Genomic DNA, 18,223 nt, shown 5'->3' with positions numbered 1-18,223 from the left:
TGTAGCCTTGTAGTATAGTTTGAAGTCCAGTGGTGTGATGCCTCCCGCTTTGTTCGTTTTGCTTAGAATTGACTTGGCTATGCGTGCTGTCTTTTGGTTCCATATGAAGTTTAAGGTGGTTTTTTTTAGTTCTGTGAAGAACGTCATTGGTAGCTTGATGGGGATAGTGTTGAACCTGTAAATTACTTTGGGCAGTATGGCCATTTTCACGATATTGATTCTTTCTAACCAAGAACATGGAATGTTTCTCCATCTGTTTGTGTCCTCTCTTATTTTGTTGAGCAGTGGCTTGTAGTCCTCTTTGAAGAGGTCCTTTACATTCCTTGTTAGTTGTATTCCTAGGTATTTTATTCTCTTTGTGGCAATTGTGAATGGTAGTTCATTCTTGATTTGGCTCTCTTTAAGTCTGTTTTTGGTGTATAGGAATGCATATGATTTTTGCACATTGATTTTGTATCCTGAGACTTTGCTGAAGTTGCTTATCAGTTTCAGAAGATTTTGGGCTGAGATGATGTGGTCTTCTAGATATACAATCATGTTGTCTGCAAATAGAGACAATTCAACTTCCTCCTTTCCTATAAAAACGATGAGTTTGTGTCCTTTGTAGGGACATGGATGAACCTGGAAACCATCATTCTCAGCAAACTGACAGAAGAGCAGAAGATCAAACACCACATGTTCTCACTCATAGGCGGGTGTTGAACAATGAGAACACATGCACACAGGGAGGGGAGCACTACACATTGGGGTCAGTTGGGGGGAAATAGGGGAGGGACGTTGTGGTGTGGGGATTTGGGGAGAGATAGCAACGGGAGAGATGCCAGATGTAGGTGATGGGGAGGAAAGCAGCAAATCACACTGCCACGTGTGTACCTATGCAACAGTCTTACATGTTCTTCACATGTACCCCAAAACCTAAAATGCAATAAAACAAAACAAATAAATGGAAAAAAAAATTACCTACTTGGGTAGTTCTTTATAGCAGTGTGAGAGTGGACTAATACAGTAAATTGGTATCACAGGGAGTGGGGTATTGCTATAAGGATACCCAAAAATGTGGAAGCGACTTTGGAACTGGGAAACAGGCTGAGGTAAGAACAGATTGGAAGGCTGAGAGGAAAACAGGAAAATATGGGATAGTTTAGCATTTCCAGGAGACTTTTCGGGCTTGGAAGACAGAAAAATGTGGGAAAGTTTGGAATTTCCTAGAGACTTGTTAAATGGCTTCAGCCAAATATTAGTGATATGAACAACAATGACCAGGCTGAGGTGGTCTCAGATGGAGATGAGGAACTTGCCGGCAGCTGGAAAAAAGTCACTCTTTTTACAGTTTAGTAAAGAGTCTGGTGGCATTTTGCCCCTGCCCTAGAGATCTGCAGAACTTTAAACTTGAGAGAGATAATTTAGGGTATCTGGTGGAACAAATTTCTTAGTAGCAAAGCATTCAAGAGGAAGCAGAAAATTAAAGTTAGGAAAATTTGCAGCCTGATGGAGTAGAAAATAAAAACTCATTTTGGGGGGAGAAATTCAAGCTGGCTGCATACATTTGCATAAGTAATGAGGAGCCAAACATTAATTACCAAGACAATGGGGAAAATATCTCCAGGGCATGTCAGAAATGTTCTTGACAGGCCAGGAGGCCTAAGAGGGAAAAATCGCTTTGTGGGCTGGGCCAAGGGCCTCCATGCTGTGTGCAGCATTGGGACTTGTTGCCTTATGTCCCATCTGCTTCAGCTGTGGCTAAAAGGGGCCAAGGTATTGCTTGGGCCATGGCTTCAGATGGTACAAGTCCCAGGTCTTGGCATCTTCCTCTTCCTCTTGGCAATGTTGAGTCTGCGGGTGCACAGAGGTCATGAACTAGGGTTTAGGAACCCCCACCTACATTTCAGAGGATATTTGGAAATGCCTGGATGTCCAGGAAGAATTTTGGTCTCCCTCATGGAGACCTCTGCTAGGGCAGTGCAGTAGAAAAATGTGGGGTCCCTAGTGAGGCACTGCCTAATGAAGCTGTGAGAAGAAGGCTACTATCCTCCAGACTCCAGAATCATGGGTCATGGACAGCTTGTACCGTGCACCTGGAAAAGCTGCAGACATTCAACACCAGTCCATGAAAGCAACTGGGAGGGGAGTGTACCCTGCCAAACCCAAGGCTCTGGGAGCCTTCCTCTTGCATCAGCATGAATTGGAAGTGAGACATGGTGTCCAAGGAAATTATTTCAGAGCTTTAAGATTTAATTATTGCCTCTTTAGATTTTGGACTTGCATGGGCCTGTAGCTCCTTTGTTTTAGCCATCTTTTCCCATTTGGAGTAGGTGTATTTACCCAATGGCTGTACCCTTATTGTATCTGGGAAGTAAGTGACTTGCTTTTGATTTTACAGGCTCATAGGGAGACCCTTGTTTCACATGAGACTTTGAATTTGAGTTTTTGGGGCAATGCTGGAATGAGTTAAGACTTTGAGGACCATTAGAAGGGCATGATTGTGTTCTGAAATGCGAAGACATGAGTTTGGGAGAGGTGGGGGTAGAATGTTGTGGTTGACCTCTGTGTCCTCCCCCCCCAATCTCATCTTGAATTATAATTTCTATAATCCCCATGTGTCCTGAGAGGGACCCACCAATGGGAGGTAATTGAGTCATGAGGGCAGATACCCTCATGCCATTTTCATGACAGTGAGTAAGTTCTCATGAACTTACTCTGATAGTTTTATAAGGGTTTCCCCATCACTTCACTCTGCACTCTCCTTGCTGCTGCCATGTGAAGAACGATGTGTTTGCTTCTCCTTCCACCATGATTGTAAGTTTCTTGAGGGCTCCTTAGCTCTGAGGAACTGTGTCAATTAAACTTCTTTCATTTATAAATTACCTGTATAGCAGCATGAGAATGAACTAATATAACATCTTTCGCACTGAAGCATTATATTTAGAAATCTATGATTATCCCCTAAATTTTCAGAACCATATCACAAAAATCACATATATGGAGATTATTCTAACTCTTTGAGGATACTGGAGGATATTAAAAGAAGACTTTATATTTTTATAAAAATAAATGTGTGGATTAATTGCTAAAGTGGAAAGTAAGATTTTATTTTAGTGAATTTATGCAATAAATGAGTATGAAATGAATACTTCTTTCATCATTACATTTTTTATTTCTCCATGCTGAGAAAAGGATAAGATAATAAATTGTAACAAAATTCTCCAGCCTTTAAAGCTACTTTAGATCTTTAAATTTCAATGATTAAAATTTTGGAGTTTTAGTCTTCTGGAAAGACTAAGTCTGTGTATACTGTAATCCAAAAATTGAGGAGAAAATTCTGGTCAAAATTTATTTTTATTGTAGTATGTCTTAGAAAATTTTTCTCCCAGCACCATTAATTCTGTTGAGAAAATTACTTTTCTCTTTACTATAAAATTTGAAGAGGATAAATTTGTAGAGAGTAGTCTCTCTTCTAAGCACATTTTAATTGTCATTTTTGTTTTAATTTTATTATTTTAAATCAGGAGTTAAATAAGATGTATTTTTTAGAGGAATCAGCCACAAATATGCTGTATACTTTATTGCAAGGCTAACCAAATTCCATGGCTAGATTTATGCAAATCAGGCACTATGCTAGGCACCTAAGACTCTGAGGGACATACAGTCTAGTGGGAAGACATACTGTAAGCAAATGATGTAATTATAACACAATGCTGTGGGCTAAATAATAGGAGAATGAGTAACTACACTATAAGAGGCCAGAGGAAGGAGCTGATTATTGTGTAAGGGGCTCAGGAGAAACTTTATGAGGGAATTATATTAGCAAAGAATTTTGAAGAATAATGAGCGGTAGAAGCAGTTTTCCAGGTGGAAATGAAAGGGATCTAATGTCGCAGTCACAGAGTACAACATACACAAATAATTGAAAAAAGAATTGTCTTTAGAATTTTAGCTTTGAATGGAGGGCAATAAATGACAAAGCTGGTATGTATGTTGCAGTCTTGTGAGGAACATTAAATAACAATGAAATGAATTTCAAACTTTGTATCCTACTGTAGTCCAAAGTTTCCCAACTCTTTTTGATCCTAAGAGTTTACTGCTATCATCTTCTTAAAAATACAGATCTCCAGACCTTTCCGTTGGAGATCATTATTTGCTTAACATTTTAGAAAATCTAGATTTGAAATTATACAATTTTGAAAGAGAGGGGAGTCAATGTTACATTTGCTTTATAAAATACTAAATCATCAACATGTATAGAAAGTTGAAGTTCTGAAAATATTCAGCTGGAGGCATAGAATCCAATGCAGGTGGTAAATGGCAAGGGTTTGAACTAAGCCAGGAGTGGAAAAGTAGAAAATCGATCAGCTTTTAGAAGGTGGAGCTGATTGGCAAGCTGAATTATGAGTTAGGAAGAAAATATAAAGTATAACTCTGAGATTTTGAACTGGATACACTGCAAATTGATGAGGCTTTGTAGCTGAAATAGAAAATCTCAACACCACGTTCGGGGAAAGCAGTGTAGGAATGGTAAGGTGGAGAACATTAAGGTAGGAATGATTGTGCCCAATCAAACCCAAGAGCGTTTCTGGATTTAATAGAAGTATTCACTTCTGAAAAAACTGAGAAGGAAATGTTCCTCAGTAGGAACTGTAATGAATGGTAAAGAAAAGTAAGGGACTAATGCTTTTAAAGTCATGTCTGATTCAAAGGAAAAATCTTTCAACCATTTACTGCATGTATTTTCCCATGGAGATAATTTTTAAAAGCTTTGGCTCACTTCGAAAAGAAATACCGAGCCCTTTTGTTATTACTTTAACTTGTCCAATATCTAAACCACAGAGATACCTCAGAGGTTCATTAGAAATTCCCAAATCTAGAAAGAGGAAGGTCCCAATAAAAACAAACGAACCAAACCAGATCCTTTAGGAGTTGAATTTTGAAGCTTTCACTTCCTGATTCTAAGGAAGGATAATAATTTAGCTGCAGAACAATGGCAAGTGTAGATTTTAAAACACCATAGCTAAAATAAAGAACCCCTTCCATGTCTGTCACTAGATCTGGCACACACATGTGTCAAGTGTAATTCTAACACCAATTGTGAATGATGCTATTCCAATCCCTAACCTGATCCCTTCACAAGGAGACATTTTCTAGCTAATATTTTTGCTTTTCCTTTGTAATTTGTTTTTCTATTATTTCATGAATGTAGTCAATGACTCAGGTTACAATGTGCAAAAATCTTGCTTCTGTACTTCAAATAGATGAAGAAACAATCTTTTAGAAAAAACTCTTCTCTGCTTCTCGCCCGAAGTACCACTCTTATAGTTAATAATTGAGCCACCCTGAAAAGCACTTTTATATCAGCTTTTATAAAACACATATTACTAAATTACATAGGGTTAAAATATCTATCCACTTTTATGTCATGACCAAAGAAAAACTTGAAAGAAGAATGAATTGAAAGCATCATGCAATTCCACTGTCACACAGTTAAGAATTTCCTTAGTACTGGCAGTGCTTGGAAGTTTTCAGTAGTACTGTGTAAGTCCAGAGAAGCTTCATGGAGGATGGTCAGCTGTGTAATACGTGAGCCACCTGCTTCTTCTTAGTCTTAACTATTTTTCTCCTGTATTTGCATTCTTTTTAGAAATATTTCAGTTAAAATATGATCAATATCACTTTACAAAGTATAATACGTCTCCTTTATGGTTTTACAAAGGACACATGTATCAGCTGTACCCAGAATAGCAAAAGTTAAAGATCCAATATCAATATGATCTCCCTCTCTTAAACACCTTAAAACACATTTAAAAAATGTGTTTTACATTCCAGACATTATTTTAAATTTCCTTAAAATTATTACCTTTATACTGTTTAAATTTTCTTTTTACCAGTTTCTACATTTGTTTTTCTACAAAACTCTTTGCTAAACTGCATCAATGCCTGCACCAACATCTCTGCATCCTATTCTGTCATCAACTTCTTTCCTTAATAAGAGAAGCAGTTTACTAATCTGTCATTTAGGTTTTATAAGAGGCAAAAAATTAAAAATGCAGCCGGGCATGTTGGCTCACTCCTGTAACCCCAGCACTTTGAGAGACTGAGGTGGGTGGATCACCTGAGGTCGGGAGTTCTAGACCAGCCTGGCCAACATGGTGAAAACCTGTCTCTACTAAAAATACAAAAATTAACTGGGCATGTTGGTGCACTTCTATAATCTCAGTTACTTGGGAAGCTGAGTCAGGAAAATCTCTTGAAACCTGGAGGCAGAGATTGCTTGAGCCGAGATTGCTCCATTGCACTCCAGCCTGGGGGACAAGAGCAAAACTCTGTGTCAAAGAAAAAAAACCACACAGAGAAAACCTAGGCCATCAGGCCATTTACTGGCAACTGCGATTTCAGCATATATACCAGAATTTTTGCCAAAAAAAAAAAAAAAATCCCTGAGCTTTCTCTTCCTTCTCAAGTTCTCCTTCTCAAGTTCTCCTGTAGCTTCCAGCATTTCTCCAGCCTTAAGGAAGGTGAAAGGTTGTTTTTTTTTTGTTTTTTTTTTTTCTATTTTGTATAACCATTACCCTCCATTCTCTCAAATTGCAAATTTAAAAAACAGAAGAATGAAAATGAAATAACTCTGTCTGACAGTGTACATTGCAATATCATGATTTTTATACAGAAAAATACTGATTTAAAGAATTTCTATGAATTTGCAAATTAGTAAATTGAACAAATTACTCTTTGATATCTGAAAATTAATGAAAAACATATTTTGTATTATTGTTTCACATTAATATTCTAAATTGTGTTACAGCATGTAAAATAATAAATCATACTTCAAAACATGAATTAAAAAGTGTTCTAAAAAACTTTTTAAAAGCATTGATACAATGGATGCCTAGAATTTGTCTCTTTCTCCATTATGTTTAATTATGTCCACATTATTTACTAGAAGAAAAAAAAACAATTTCTGTTAATTATTTATTAACATTAAAACATTGATGAGCATTGCCTAAGTGGGCTTCCAGCTGGTGTACTGAGTTGCACTTTGCTGAAATGCAGCCAGCACAAGGGGCGTGTATTAAAAGAGCAGAACAAATGACTTAAGGGGCCTAAAAGCAGCAATCAGAAAAGGTTCATTTAACATAGCGATGGCACAAGCTTCAAGCAATTGCCTTTACTTAAGTAAGTGTGGAATTACAAAAGGCTATTTATTACAGTCCAACAAGGTCCTGTAGCTTGCTCAAAGAGCTTTGAAGAAATTCAACAGTTATAAAGTCCTGCCCAGTGCAGAAGTAGTAAAATTTGGACAGACCCTCAGAACAGCCCGCAAAGATTTCATTAAAAAGTTAATGCCATCCTCATCGCAATTGTTCTTTGTAATGAATTATTTTCTCACTCTTCTTTTTTTAAAGGAGGGATGCTGTATCTGGTTATTTTCAAAACTTCTTTGGAAATGAATTTCAACCACTAGGAAAATAATGAAAGTTTCACGGTGGTATTCAAATTAAATGTAGGACTTCATGAATTTAATAGAAAAGTGTTCCAACATCAAGCCTCTTGAAATGCTCTTGAAACATATTAAATGTGACTCCATTAATGGACTTACTTCAGCAGAAAAATTAGTGGGATTTCCTCATTGCAGAAAATGCAAAATTTGGGTCCAAAGACATTGGGGCTGCAATTTTTTTTTTTAATTAGTGATTGGATAATGAATTGATTTTTCTAACTATTAAAGTAAGTAAAAGTAAAATATTTTTTAAAAATCCACATATCTCTTTATAATTCAGCAATACATTTATAAATATTGAATATGTTTATAAAGCTTCAACTAAATTATAAGAAAAATAACTTATCTTTTAATTTAAATCAACTTCAGAGAGCAAATCTTAGGGTTGTGGGGATGAAACCTATTTAGAGACTAAAATAGAGGATTATTGAACAGATGCTGAACTGACAACGAAAGGTAAAGGATGTTAATTTGTATGAAAAGATGTTAATTTCTAATAGGAACAAAAAGTTGATAAGAAAATGAATGTAGGTTTTCATCAGAAAAGTAACCCCTACATTTTTCCTTGGCAAAAGATTAAGTAAGGTCAAGCATGGTGGTTTACCTCTGTAATCCTAGCACTTTGAGAGGCCTAGCAGGGAGAATCACTTGAGCCCAGGAGTTCAAGTTCTGCTAGGACAACATGACAAAACCTTGTCTCCACAAATAATTTTTAAAAATTCTGATGGTGGTGGCACAAGCCTGTAATCTCAGCTACTCGGGAGGCTAAGCCAGAAGGATTGCATGCATTAGCCTGGGAGGTAGAGGCTGCAGTAAGCAAAGATCACATCACTACACTCTAGCCTGGGCAACAAGGACAAGACCCTGAGTCAAAGAAGGAAAAAAAATGAAAGATTAAGTCATCATTCCCAGGCCAATCCATGCCTTAATTAGAAAAGAGTTCCTATGAGATCCTACAAATAATAAAAACAAGTGGGTGGAAAATTTTGGAGTGGATTATGTCTTTTGGTGTACGGTTTTCTCTGAAATGGCAGAAGGCAAGCATAATGAAAGTTCCTATTATAGGTGAAGAATAAAAATGAAAAGCATTTATAGACAAGAACAGTTTGAATGTGAGGTCAGATGCAAATGTCATCATGTGATAATCATAGAAACATCAACAAATGTGGAACTTTTGCTAACTTGTGGGCAGTACAAATACATGAGGTTCTTATAGTCCTTGATTTGAGAAAAATTTATGTAAAAATAAGTTCTTTAACAACGAAAGCAATTCAACAGTTAATGTATCTGAAGATTCCTGAGTTTTTGTTTGTTGTATGTTTGTAGTTTATTTTGCTGCATTCCATTAAGACGGGGTACCACTGAACTGCAGTGAGACGTTTTGATTGGCTAGTGAACCAAGATTCAGATTTGAAAGCAGAAGTACTTTGATAATAGTATACATTTTTCTTTTTAATGGAAGGGTTTGAAGAAGGAAATCACTTAAAATATATTTAGTCTTCAGTTAGAAATGAATTTGACCCTATGATATCTGGTCCAAACAGATGGCATTTTTATTCATATTCCATACTTTTGATAATGCTTAGCAAAATGTAGCAAATGTAGAATCACCATCAAATAAGACATTTCAAACTATGTCTAGGTAATTGTAACACATATAGCAGTCATTTCCTTGATACATTTCATTAATTTTTTTTTACATTTTATTTAAGAAATAAAAATGTAGAAAAGAAGACTGTTGTTTCCTTTTTTTCATATTCAGGAGATTTTTGTCAGAAGTCAAGACCTACTGTAATATGTCCTAAATCATATCAATTTTACAATACACTAAATATTATTATTACCTATGGATACCATGGGACTCCTTGTGCATAATGGATTTCATATGCACCTCTTGCAGAGCTGCATATGAAAATGTTATCAATGAGCTAAAGAATCTGGCATTAATAACTTTGCAACATTATAACAAATAGGTAGTCCTGATGTTTTGTTCTCTTTTTAATATATCAAATATATTTCATTGCTTACATTATAGTAGCAGATTGAAAACATCTGCTCACTTGCCACTAGTCCACCAGCAGCAGAGAATCCCAGCTCATTTTCCCTAGGCCTGCATGTACCAGGGCTATAATCCAGCTGTTGAGCCTGGATATGGGGCCAGATTAATACTCAAGAGCCTTGGAAATGGAAATAGGTCTTTCCTGCCAAAAAATTGGAACAATGAGAGACTCCATTTGCATGTTCTCTTCTCTCTCTGTTTTCACTCGCCACCCTTTCCAACCTATTAACTTGCTTCCTTCCACCTTTCCCTCCCATCCTCTCTTTACAGCTCCCTCACCTATCCTGACGATTAAGAAAGACCGGACATCCAGAAATAGCATCTCTTTGTCCTGGCAAGAACCTGAACACCCTAATGGGATCATATTGGACTACGAGGTCAAATACTATGAAAAGGTGGGGAAACAACATTGCAGGATTGCGCAGTGTAGGAAAGAGGCTGTTTACTTATGAGCTGTGCTCTTGCAAAGAAACCCGTGTCATTGCCGGTAAATGGTAGAACACTGTATAGAACCGTGGCCATGTGACCCTTTTGATTATTGGTAGAGGAAGGTTTAGAAAGTATCTTGTTGAATACCCCCTATTCTACAGCAATAAGCAACATCAAAAATGCCACTGCCAAGTTAATCCAGTTAGTTAGGGCAATAGCCGTGACATTTATACCCTTTTACACCAAGACCCCTATAAGACCAACTACTTCACTGTGATTTCTTAGTCTATATGTGAACTATGTTTTTAGTTCATTGCCTCAAGCATCATTTCCTGACCTTCAGAGTCACATGCATTTCATTCAATACAAATAGAAACATTGTGCTAGTAATAAAAATATTGTATTATTTAACTGATGATGAAAAGCTTTCTTGACTCTGTAGAAGGAAATTTAAAAGGGTGGGGATGGATGGATAAATTTGCCTGACATAAAGTTGTAGCTTGGTAATGCAATCGTTAAGAAAACAGGAGCATGGTTATTTTTACACTAAATTTTAAAATTATTAAAAAAAAAATAGGTATATGGTTATTTTGCCCTGAATAGAGTGGGGAGTATTCCATAATTCTAAGTAACTCATTTTTTTCTGCTTATAAATGATGGTCAAGTTTAAAGCCAAGATATGTTTAAACCTTAGAATCACAGCTAGTTAATTTCATAGCCACTAAAGTTAACACTAGATATTTGTCTATCTGCTTCAGTTTATAAAGTGTGTGAAAATGAATTAAATGCAAATTGCACATTTATATAGCAGTTTATACTTACAGAAAATTTCTCTGGATGTTACTTAAGTTTGAGCTGTAAAATAACCTTATAAAGTAGGCAAGTAAGTTCTTTTACAAATAAGAAAACTGAAACTGACATTATATAAATTTCCCACAGCCTCACTGCTAATAAATATTAGGACTCTGTTTTGAATTGTGGCAGCCGTAAGTCCTGCTTTAGTATGTTTTTCCCTATATCAGGTACCTTTCTCTGCATGAGAATAGATCATTATGAGAATTACTGGCATAATCAACTGTGCAAAAATGCATAATGTAGAAACATTGTTTTGCGTTATGTAGTTATTTCCTTGCTTGAAGTTACTGTATTTCTCAAGTACAATGTCATTTATTTCAGTCTCTTTTACAGAGATAGGTATGTCTTTTTTGTTAAAAAAAAAAATTGGTGCCAAATAAACTTCATTGTTCCAGAATTATAGTAGAAATAAGTTTTGTCTTAGCTTTCAATCCTCTACTGTGGTAAAATCAAATACTCACATGATTGTGATCTATTTTCAGAAGTATGACAAGATAGAATGGGCAAAGATAAGAATTCATGCTCATAAACGATGCCACAAAATTTTTAAAAATCAATGATGTGCATCAGTTTAAACTAGATTTCAGAACTGGGAGAAGAATACTTAACATTTAGATCTCTGAGGCCGATCTCAAATTTTAATTGTATACATTCACACCTTTCACAACATTTTATTTATGTTTGCAAAAGGTGTGAATGTATACAATTAAAACTTGAAATTTTGCCTTATTTCAAACTCCTTCAACAAATGCAACAATCATCTTTTTTTTTTCTTTTTTTTTTTTGAGATGGAGTTTTGCTCTTGTTGCCCAGGCTGGCGTGCAATGGCATCATCTTGAATCACGGCAACCTCCACCTCCCATGTTCAAGCAATTCTCCTGCCTCAGCCTCCCAAATACAGGCATGTGCCACCAGGCCCAGCTAATTTTGTATTTTTAGTAGAGACAGGGTTTCACCATGTTGGCCAGTCTGGCCTTGAACTCCTTAGTTGATCCACCCACCTCGGCTTCCGAAAGTACTGGGATTACAGGTGTCAGCCATCATGCCTGGCCATTACTTTTAAACAATATTAACCAGTGCAGAAAAAAAATGGCCGAATCTGTTGATTATTCCCTAAATATTTTTTGATACATACCATATCTGTAATATTATTTAAAATACATATTCATATAAATACTTATTTGTATGTTATATACCTAAATTTAAAAATTAATTCTAAATGTTTACAGTATGCTTGGTAATATTTAGAAAGTTTCTCTAGGATTTAAGCTCCACAAAGTCTAGCTTTCTTTGGTATCGGTAATGCGTGACATGTTTTCTGTACTATTCAATCTAGTTTTGTTTGAGGATCTACAGTGTTTCATATTAGCCACTCCAGGCCCTACCCTAGCTGCAGACACATTGTACCATTGCTTAAAATCAGGTTCCCCATAGGAGCTCTGTGTATAGGAATATATGTCAGAAAAAAAAAGCACAATTCTGCATAAATTCAATTTTTGTAAACAAGGATTGACACAAAGAGACCACTAAAATGTGCAGTGAATTTAATATACAATGTTAATCTCCTAGGAGATATCCTTGTTGGGAAATATTTCTAGCCTTCGATCTGGAGATTTTTGTCTCTACCAAACCACAATGACTTAAATTAAATACAGCACAAATATGGTTATGCTAAAATAATTAATGTAGAACTACATATAAAACCTTTTTATGTTTAATATTTTAAGGTTAATAGAAAAATGTTCTACTTCAGAATAAGTATAGCAATCTTAATAGGAGTGCTCTAGAAATTCCATTGTATCTGTGTGGGTGCCATTTTTCCCTAACACCATTTAGGTTTAATTCAAAGAGATATTTTCTTCTTTGTAAGTTTATTATTGGAATTAGATTGAAGCTTTCTTTCTCTCAGCCTCGACTTTGAAGAGAACATATCTTCCCTTACATATTTACTGGTTAGTTAAAATAAAGCCAAACTTTTCCTGCTTTACGTGCAGGGCAGAAATCATAATACTGAAATTAAGGAATTCTGTAAATATTTTTGTCTTTTAGAAATGCCTCTGTTAGGTCGGGCACAGTGACTCACGCCTGTAATCCCAGCACTTTGGGAGGCTAAGACAGGTGGATCACCTGAGGTCAGGAGTTCAAGATCAGACTGGCCAACATGGCAAAACCCCTTTTCTACTAAAAACACAAAAACTAGCTGGGCATGATGGCGCACGCCTGTAGTCCCAGCTACTTGGGAGGCTGAGGCAGTAGAATGGCTTGAACCTGGGAGGCAGAGCTTTGAGTAAGCTGAGTTTGTGCCACTGTACTCCAGCCTGGGCAACAGAGTGAGACTCCATCAGAAAAAAAAAAAGAAAAAAAAAACAAAACCTATGTTGCATTCAGAGAATAAAATAATTGAAATAATGGATATGACTTTTTAAATCCACCCTAAGATCTGTGGTAAAATACAAAAGAATCAGGTTTGAGTAGTTCTCTGTTTACCATTTTAAAGCATTATGAAGATTTGATTTTAACATGATTGCTTTTTCTGACCTCAAAGCAGGAACAAGAGACGAGTTATACCATTCTGAGAGCAAGAGCCACAAATGTTACCATCAGTGGCCTCAAGCCTGACACAACATACGTATTCCAAATCCGAGCCCGAACAGCCGCTGGATATGGGACGAACAGCCGCAAGTTTGAGTTTGAAACCAGCCCAGATTGTACGTATCATTTCAGTGTAGTTTAGAGGAGAGGGTGGGGCCTTGCGAAAGATGTCTGATCACTTATTCTCATTATCTCTACGTCTTAACCAAATGTGACGCATTTAAGGTATATTTCTTGGGACATTTAGCAATTTGCAGAGCCCCGTGTCTGTATACAGTATTTGTGTTTATGTGGGCGTCCATTTTGTGTTTCTTTTTTTCTCTTGCACAAACCAAACATATTCTAATGCTTGAAATGCTTCTGGTTTTTTGTTAGCTGTAAATTGCTTTAGAGGAACATTATTTAATAACGTAACACACTTTCAGTGCCTGTCATTGCAGATATTCTAGGTTCATTGCATGATTCAGTGAACTACAAAAAAGAAACTTGCTGATCCATGGGAATCTTAATTTTGTTTTAATCCTTAATACATTAAACAGCATATCACATAGAGAATAAGGATTTCTAAAGTGTGTTTTATCACTTTATTCACATTCACAAGTAATTTGGAGAGCCTGTTCCTTTCACCCCAAATTTGGCTAAAATTGTCCTAAAACTGGTAAGCATTTTCCCAGTAACTTTTCTTTTTTCAGATGAATTTTCTTCATACTTTAAAAAGCGCTTTGATAAAATATAATTTTCAAAAAGATAAAATCATGTCTATGGCACTAATATAAAATGAATACAAGTTAATGATTTTATTTAACTTATTAATTAATCAGCAGATTAGTGAGAGATTAAAACCTGTTCTAAGAAAAACTTGAAGAACAGATACATAACTGTGTGTGTGTGTGTGTGTGTGTGTGTGTGTGTTTGTGTGTTTGTGTGCCTGTGTTTGAGCAGTCATAATATGTTAAAAATGTGTTAATATATTCCAAACTGGTTAATATCCAGTTGGGGTAATAAATGTAATGATTGAGGTCATCTTTCCTACAGGGCACAAACCAGTTGTATTTCTAGTAAATAAGTGTTGTTTTAATTATTAAAGGAAAAATTATATATATATATATATATATATATATATAACTATTGGTTGTCTAAAACTTAAATTCACTGTTGTAAAATAGCTTAGAAAGATAAGCAAAGATGCACACCCTTTAGAAATAGGTTATCCAGGAAGGGTCTGATGGTGCTCAACACTCTGTTGAGAGAAGCATCATCATCTTCTGACCATTCCCATCTGCCCTTTTTTCCCTGACACCTGTAGTTCCCATCTTCTAGACAATTTGTTTCTGACATAAAATCTCATTGTTATTGGTGTATTTTTGTGTCCAAATTTGATAACTGAAAAAAACATTCAGGATTGACCTAAAAATATAAAAATCATTCTAGTTATATAGTATTTACTCCATCAAGTTTACTCATGTTGAAATACATATTTTACGGCATACTTTCTGTCAGATAATTAGAAACACTGCTTACAATAAGGAGCTGTAAATTACGCCAGGTATTGAGATGCTAATGTTTTTAGAAATCATCTGCTCTCAGCTGAACCATGACAATTCTACTCAAAGGAAAGCTGCCATCCTCAAATACATAAATCTATTCTTAAAGGCCTCTTGTCATAGTCACGATAAAATGAGTATGGAGAAATCACTCTCAGAGGATATTAGAAACAATACATGAAATAGTATGGAAATGCAAGTGCCAACAAGGTTTAAAACAAATTAAAAATTGTAGATAACTCAATATAAAATATAAGTGTAGCTTAACACTAGTACTTCTAAGACTTTTTGCAAATGCTGATTGGTACAAAGAAAGTTTCTATTTTTGAAATGATTACAGATTAAATTTTCTCAAAAAAAATTTTTTTTTGAGACAGTCCTGCTCTGTTGCCCAAGCTGGAGTGCAATAGCAGGATCTGAGCTCACTGCAACCTCTGCCTCTCAGATTCAAGCAATTCTCCTGTCTTGACCTCCTGAGTAGCTGTGACTACAGCCGCACGCCACCAACTCCAGCTAATTTTTTTTCTCTCCTTTTTTTTTTTTTGGTATTTTTTTTAGAGATGGGGTTTCGCCATATTGGTCAGGCTGGTCTCTAACTCCTGACCTCAGGGTGATCCACCTGCCTCAGCCTTCCAAAGTGCTGGACTTATATGAATATTTGAAATAACAAAATCTATATTTGATTTATCAGGAAAGATCCGAAATAATAGAAGTAGCAAAAGCAAATTTTATTGCATCCTGTGGTGGAAATCAGGCATATTATGAGGCAAAGGCTCAGATCACTATTAGATAAACACTTTTTATTCGTGTTTGGGAACATCTCTCTAATCTTACATGATCTTAACACTTAACCCTCTCTGATAAGTAAATTTGCAAAAACAATATATTTTAAAATTCTAATATAATTCCAGATTTATCACAGATATTGCTGTGGTAGCATTTATGCATAAACTTCTAATGCGGCTTTGGTGTCTGAGGTTTAAGAAATATCTCATTTGAAAACTGCAGGGTCTTGGGATTTTTCCCAAGTAACTTTTGTATTAGAAATGCTTCCATTGACTGAGAGAGAAGAGGAAAAACCATGAAAAAAAATGAGCTTTTTTCTCCTTCCTCATTTATTTAAAAACTATGAGCTACACATTTTAATTTCTTTAGAAAAGTTAGTTTACTTTTGCTATTTCACCAAAACTTTTCCAGGTTTTAAATATAAATGAAAAAAAAAAATTCCTCTTGTCTTAGGAGGTAAAAGACAAACATTTTTTTTGTCTCATTACTACTATTTTTTTTAACCAAAATGACACATTCCTAAATACTTTAAGTATTTAATAAGAATCTTATTTTTTATATGTTGATTTTTTTAAAAATAGGCAAAAGAATTATGTTTGCATTCAACAGTTTCATTTTTTCTCTAGTTTTAATTTAATTTTATTTAATTTATGTATTTATTTACTCTTTTTGAGACTGAGTCTTGCTCTGTTACTGAGGCTGGAGTGCATTGGTGTGATCTCGGCTCACTACAAGATCTGTCTCCCAGATTCAAGTGATTCTGCAGCTGGTATAACATGCGTGTGCCACAACACCCAGCTAATTTTTTTTATTTTTAGTAGAGATGGGGGTTTCCCCATGTTGACCAGGCTGATCTCGAACAACTGACATCAAGTAATTCAACTGCCTCGGCCTGCAAAAGTACTGGAATTATAGTCGTGAGCCACTGCACCCAACCGGTGTTAATTTTTGAATTACATAAGAATTCTCATTCATGACATGTATGCATATTTCTTAGTAGAACACAATGTATTTTGAGCTAGAATCTAGATAATACTTTCTGAACTTTATAGAGAAGAGATGGAGGCAGAGTAGACCACATATTTTTTTCTAAGTGCTCTAAAATATCTTATTTTTGTATGTCAGTACTTTATATTTATTATCATCTTCATTTTACAGATGAAGAAACTGAGACATAGAGAGGCTATGGAAGTTTTCCAAAGTCACACAATTGGCAAGGGATACGTTGATTCCAGAATCCATGTTTCTATGTGACAGTATATAAAGCAGGATGATAAACATTTCATTTGATTCTGTTCTATAAGCCATTCAGATACTATTATTTCCTTGTATACGTCACCTAAGATACAGAGCTTATGTGGTTTTTTTTTTTTTAAGTTTGCATATCTAGTCAGTGGAGCAACAAACCTAGAATCACCAAGTTTTGAAGTGTTGAACCAATGCAAGTATTACACATGAAAAAAAAGAACTTAAACAAATTTACAAGAAAAAAACAACTCCATCAAAAAGTGGGCAAAGGATATTAACAGAAACTTCTTAAAAGAAGACATTTATGCAGCCAACAAACAAATCAAAGAAAGCTCATCATCACTGGTCATTAGAGAAATGCAAATCAAAACCACACTGAGATACCATAGAAAGCATGGAGTATAACACAAAACAGTGAGACGGTTTTCCTAGCATGAAGTCAGTGCCACCAATATGAGAAGTACAGACATTAAGTCATGTTTGGAAAAGCAGGTAGTCCAACTGTTTAGAAACCCTCAGTTGGGAAAAACTTAAGCTATGGTGTGTGCTTTGTGCACAAGAAAGCCAGGGATAAAGTGTGAGTTAAGAGCAAATACGTTAGAGCAGAGGAGCATTATTAGCGTGATCTTGACAAGTCATTTCAAGTCTCCACGTCTTAGTTTTACTATCTGGAAACTGGGGAAGATCATGTGAATAACTCTTGAGGTTTTACTGTTGATTAACTGCATTACTATTTGTCAAGTGCTTAAAATATTACCTCATATAGCCTCAGACAGCAGGCACTCACTGCATGTGTGCTGTAGTTAAACAAATAGTCCGTAATTTGAACATCTGAAGAATTTCCAGAGTAACAATCTATGGAATAAAGTTGAATTTCAAAATCAGAGGACTTCATTGGATATGATTATGAAGAAGGCAACCCAAGGGATAATTAAATTAGCACTCCTGAATGCCTTACACCCTCATTATTTGTTGTTTTTAAAGAGTCAATGTGCTGCAATCTTACTCTCTTGGACCCTATTATTAGAGGATATAAAGGAAGCCTGACAAAAGGAGAATGAAATCATTAAACAGAGATATTTCTGCATAAAAATTAGACATTCATCATCTATAATTTTGTAGGAAATAGAGTACTTTTGCAACATTTTCATCAGGGAAATTATATAAAAATTTGTAACATTTAATGAACACTTAATATATGCTTGGCACTACTGTAAGTGT

At 35.5% G+C, this 18,223-nt stretch overlaps 1 protein-coding gene across 2 annotated transcripts in view; it reads left to right on the top strand.

Moving 5' to 3' along the window:
- Positions 1-18,223, top strand: part of LOC108296006 (ephrin type-A receptor 3) — a 123,985-nt gene that overhangs the window by 35,575 nt on the left and 70,187 nt on the right. Inside the window, exons 3-4 of one of the 2 annotated variants that reach the window (XM_017518384.2) lie at positions 9,819-9,943; positions 13,381-13,540. In XM_017518384.2, the coding sequence (XP_017373873.1) occupies positions 9,819-9,943; positions 13,381-13,540 (285 nt within the window). Of the gene's footprint in view, positions 1-9,818; positions 9,944-13,377; positions 13,541-18,223 lie in introns of both variants that reach the window. The other variant, XM_017518383.2, reaches the window with a different exon arrangement.

The sequence above is a fragment of the Cebus imitator genome, unplaced genomic scaffold, assembly GCF_001604975.1.
Source record: "Cebus imitator isolate Cc_AM_T3 unplaced genomic scaffold, Cebus_imitator-1.0 Scaffold676, whole genome shotgun sequence".
NCBI lineage: Eukaryota > Metazoa > Chordata > Mammalia > Primates > Cebidae > Cebus > Cebus imitator.
This window is presented reverse-complemented; position numbering and strand designations above follow the sequence as displayed.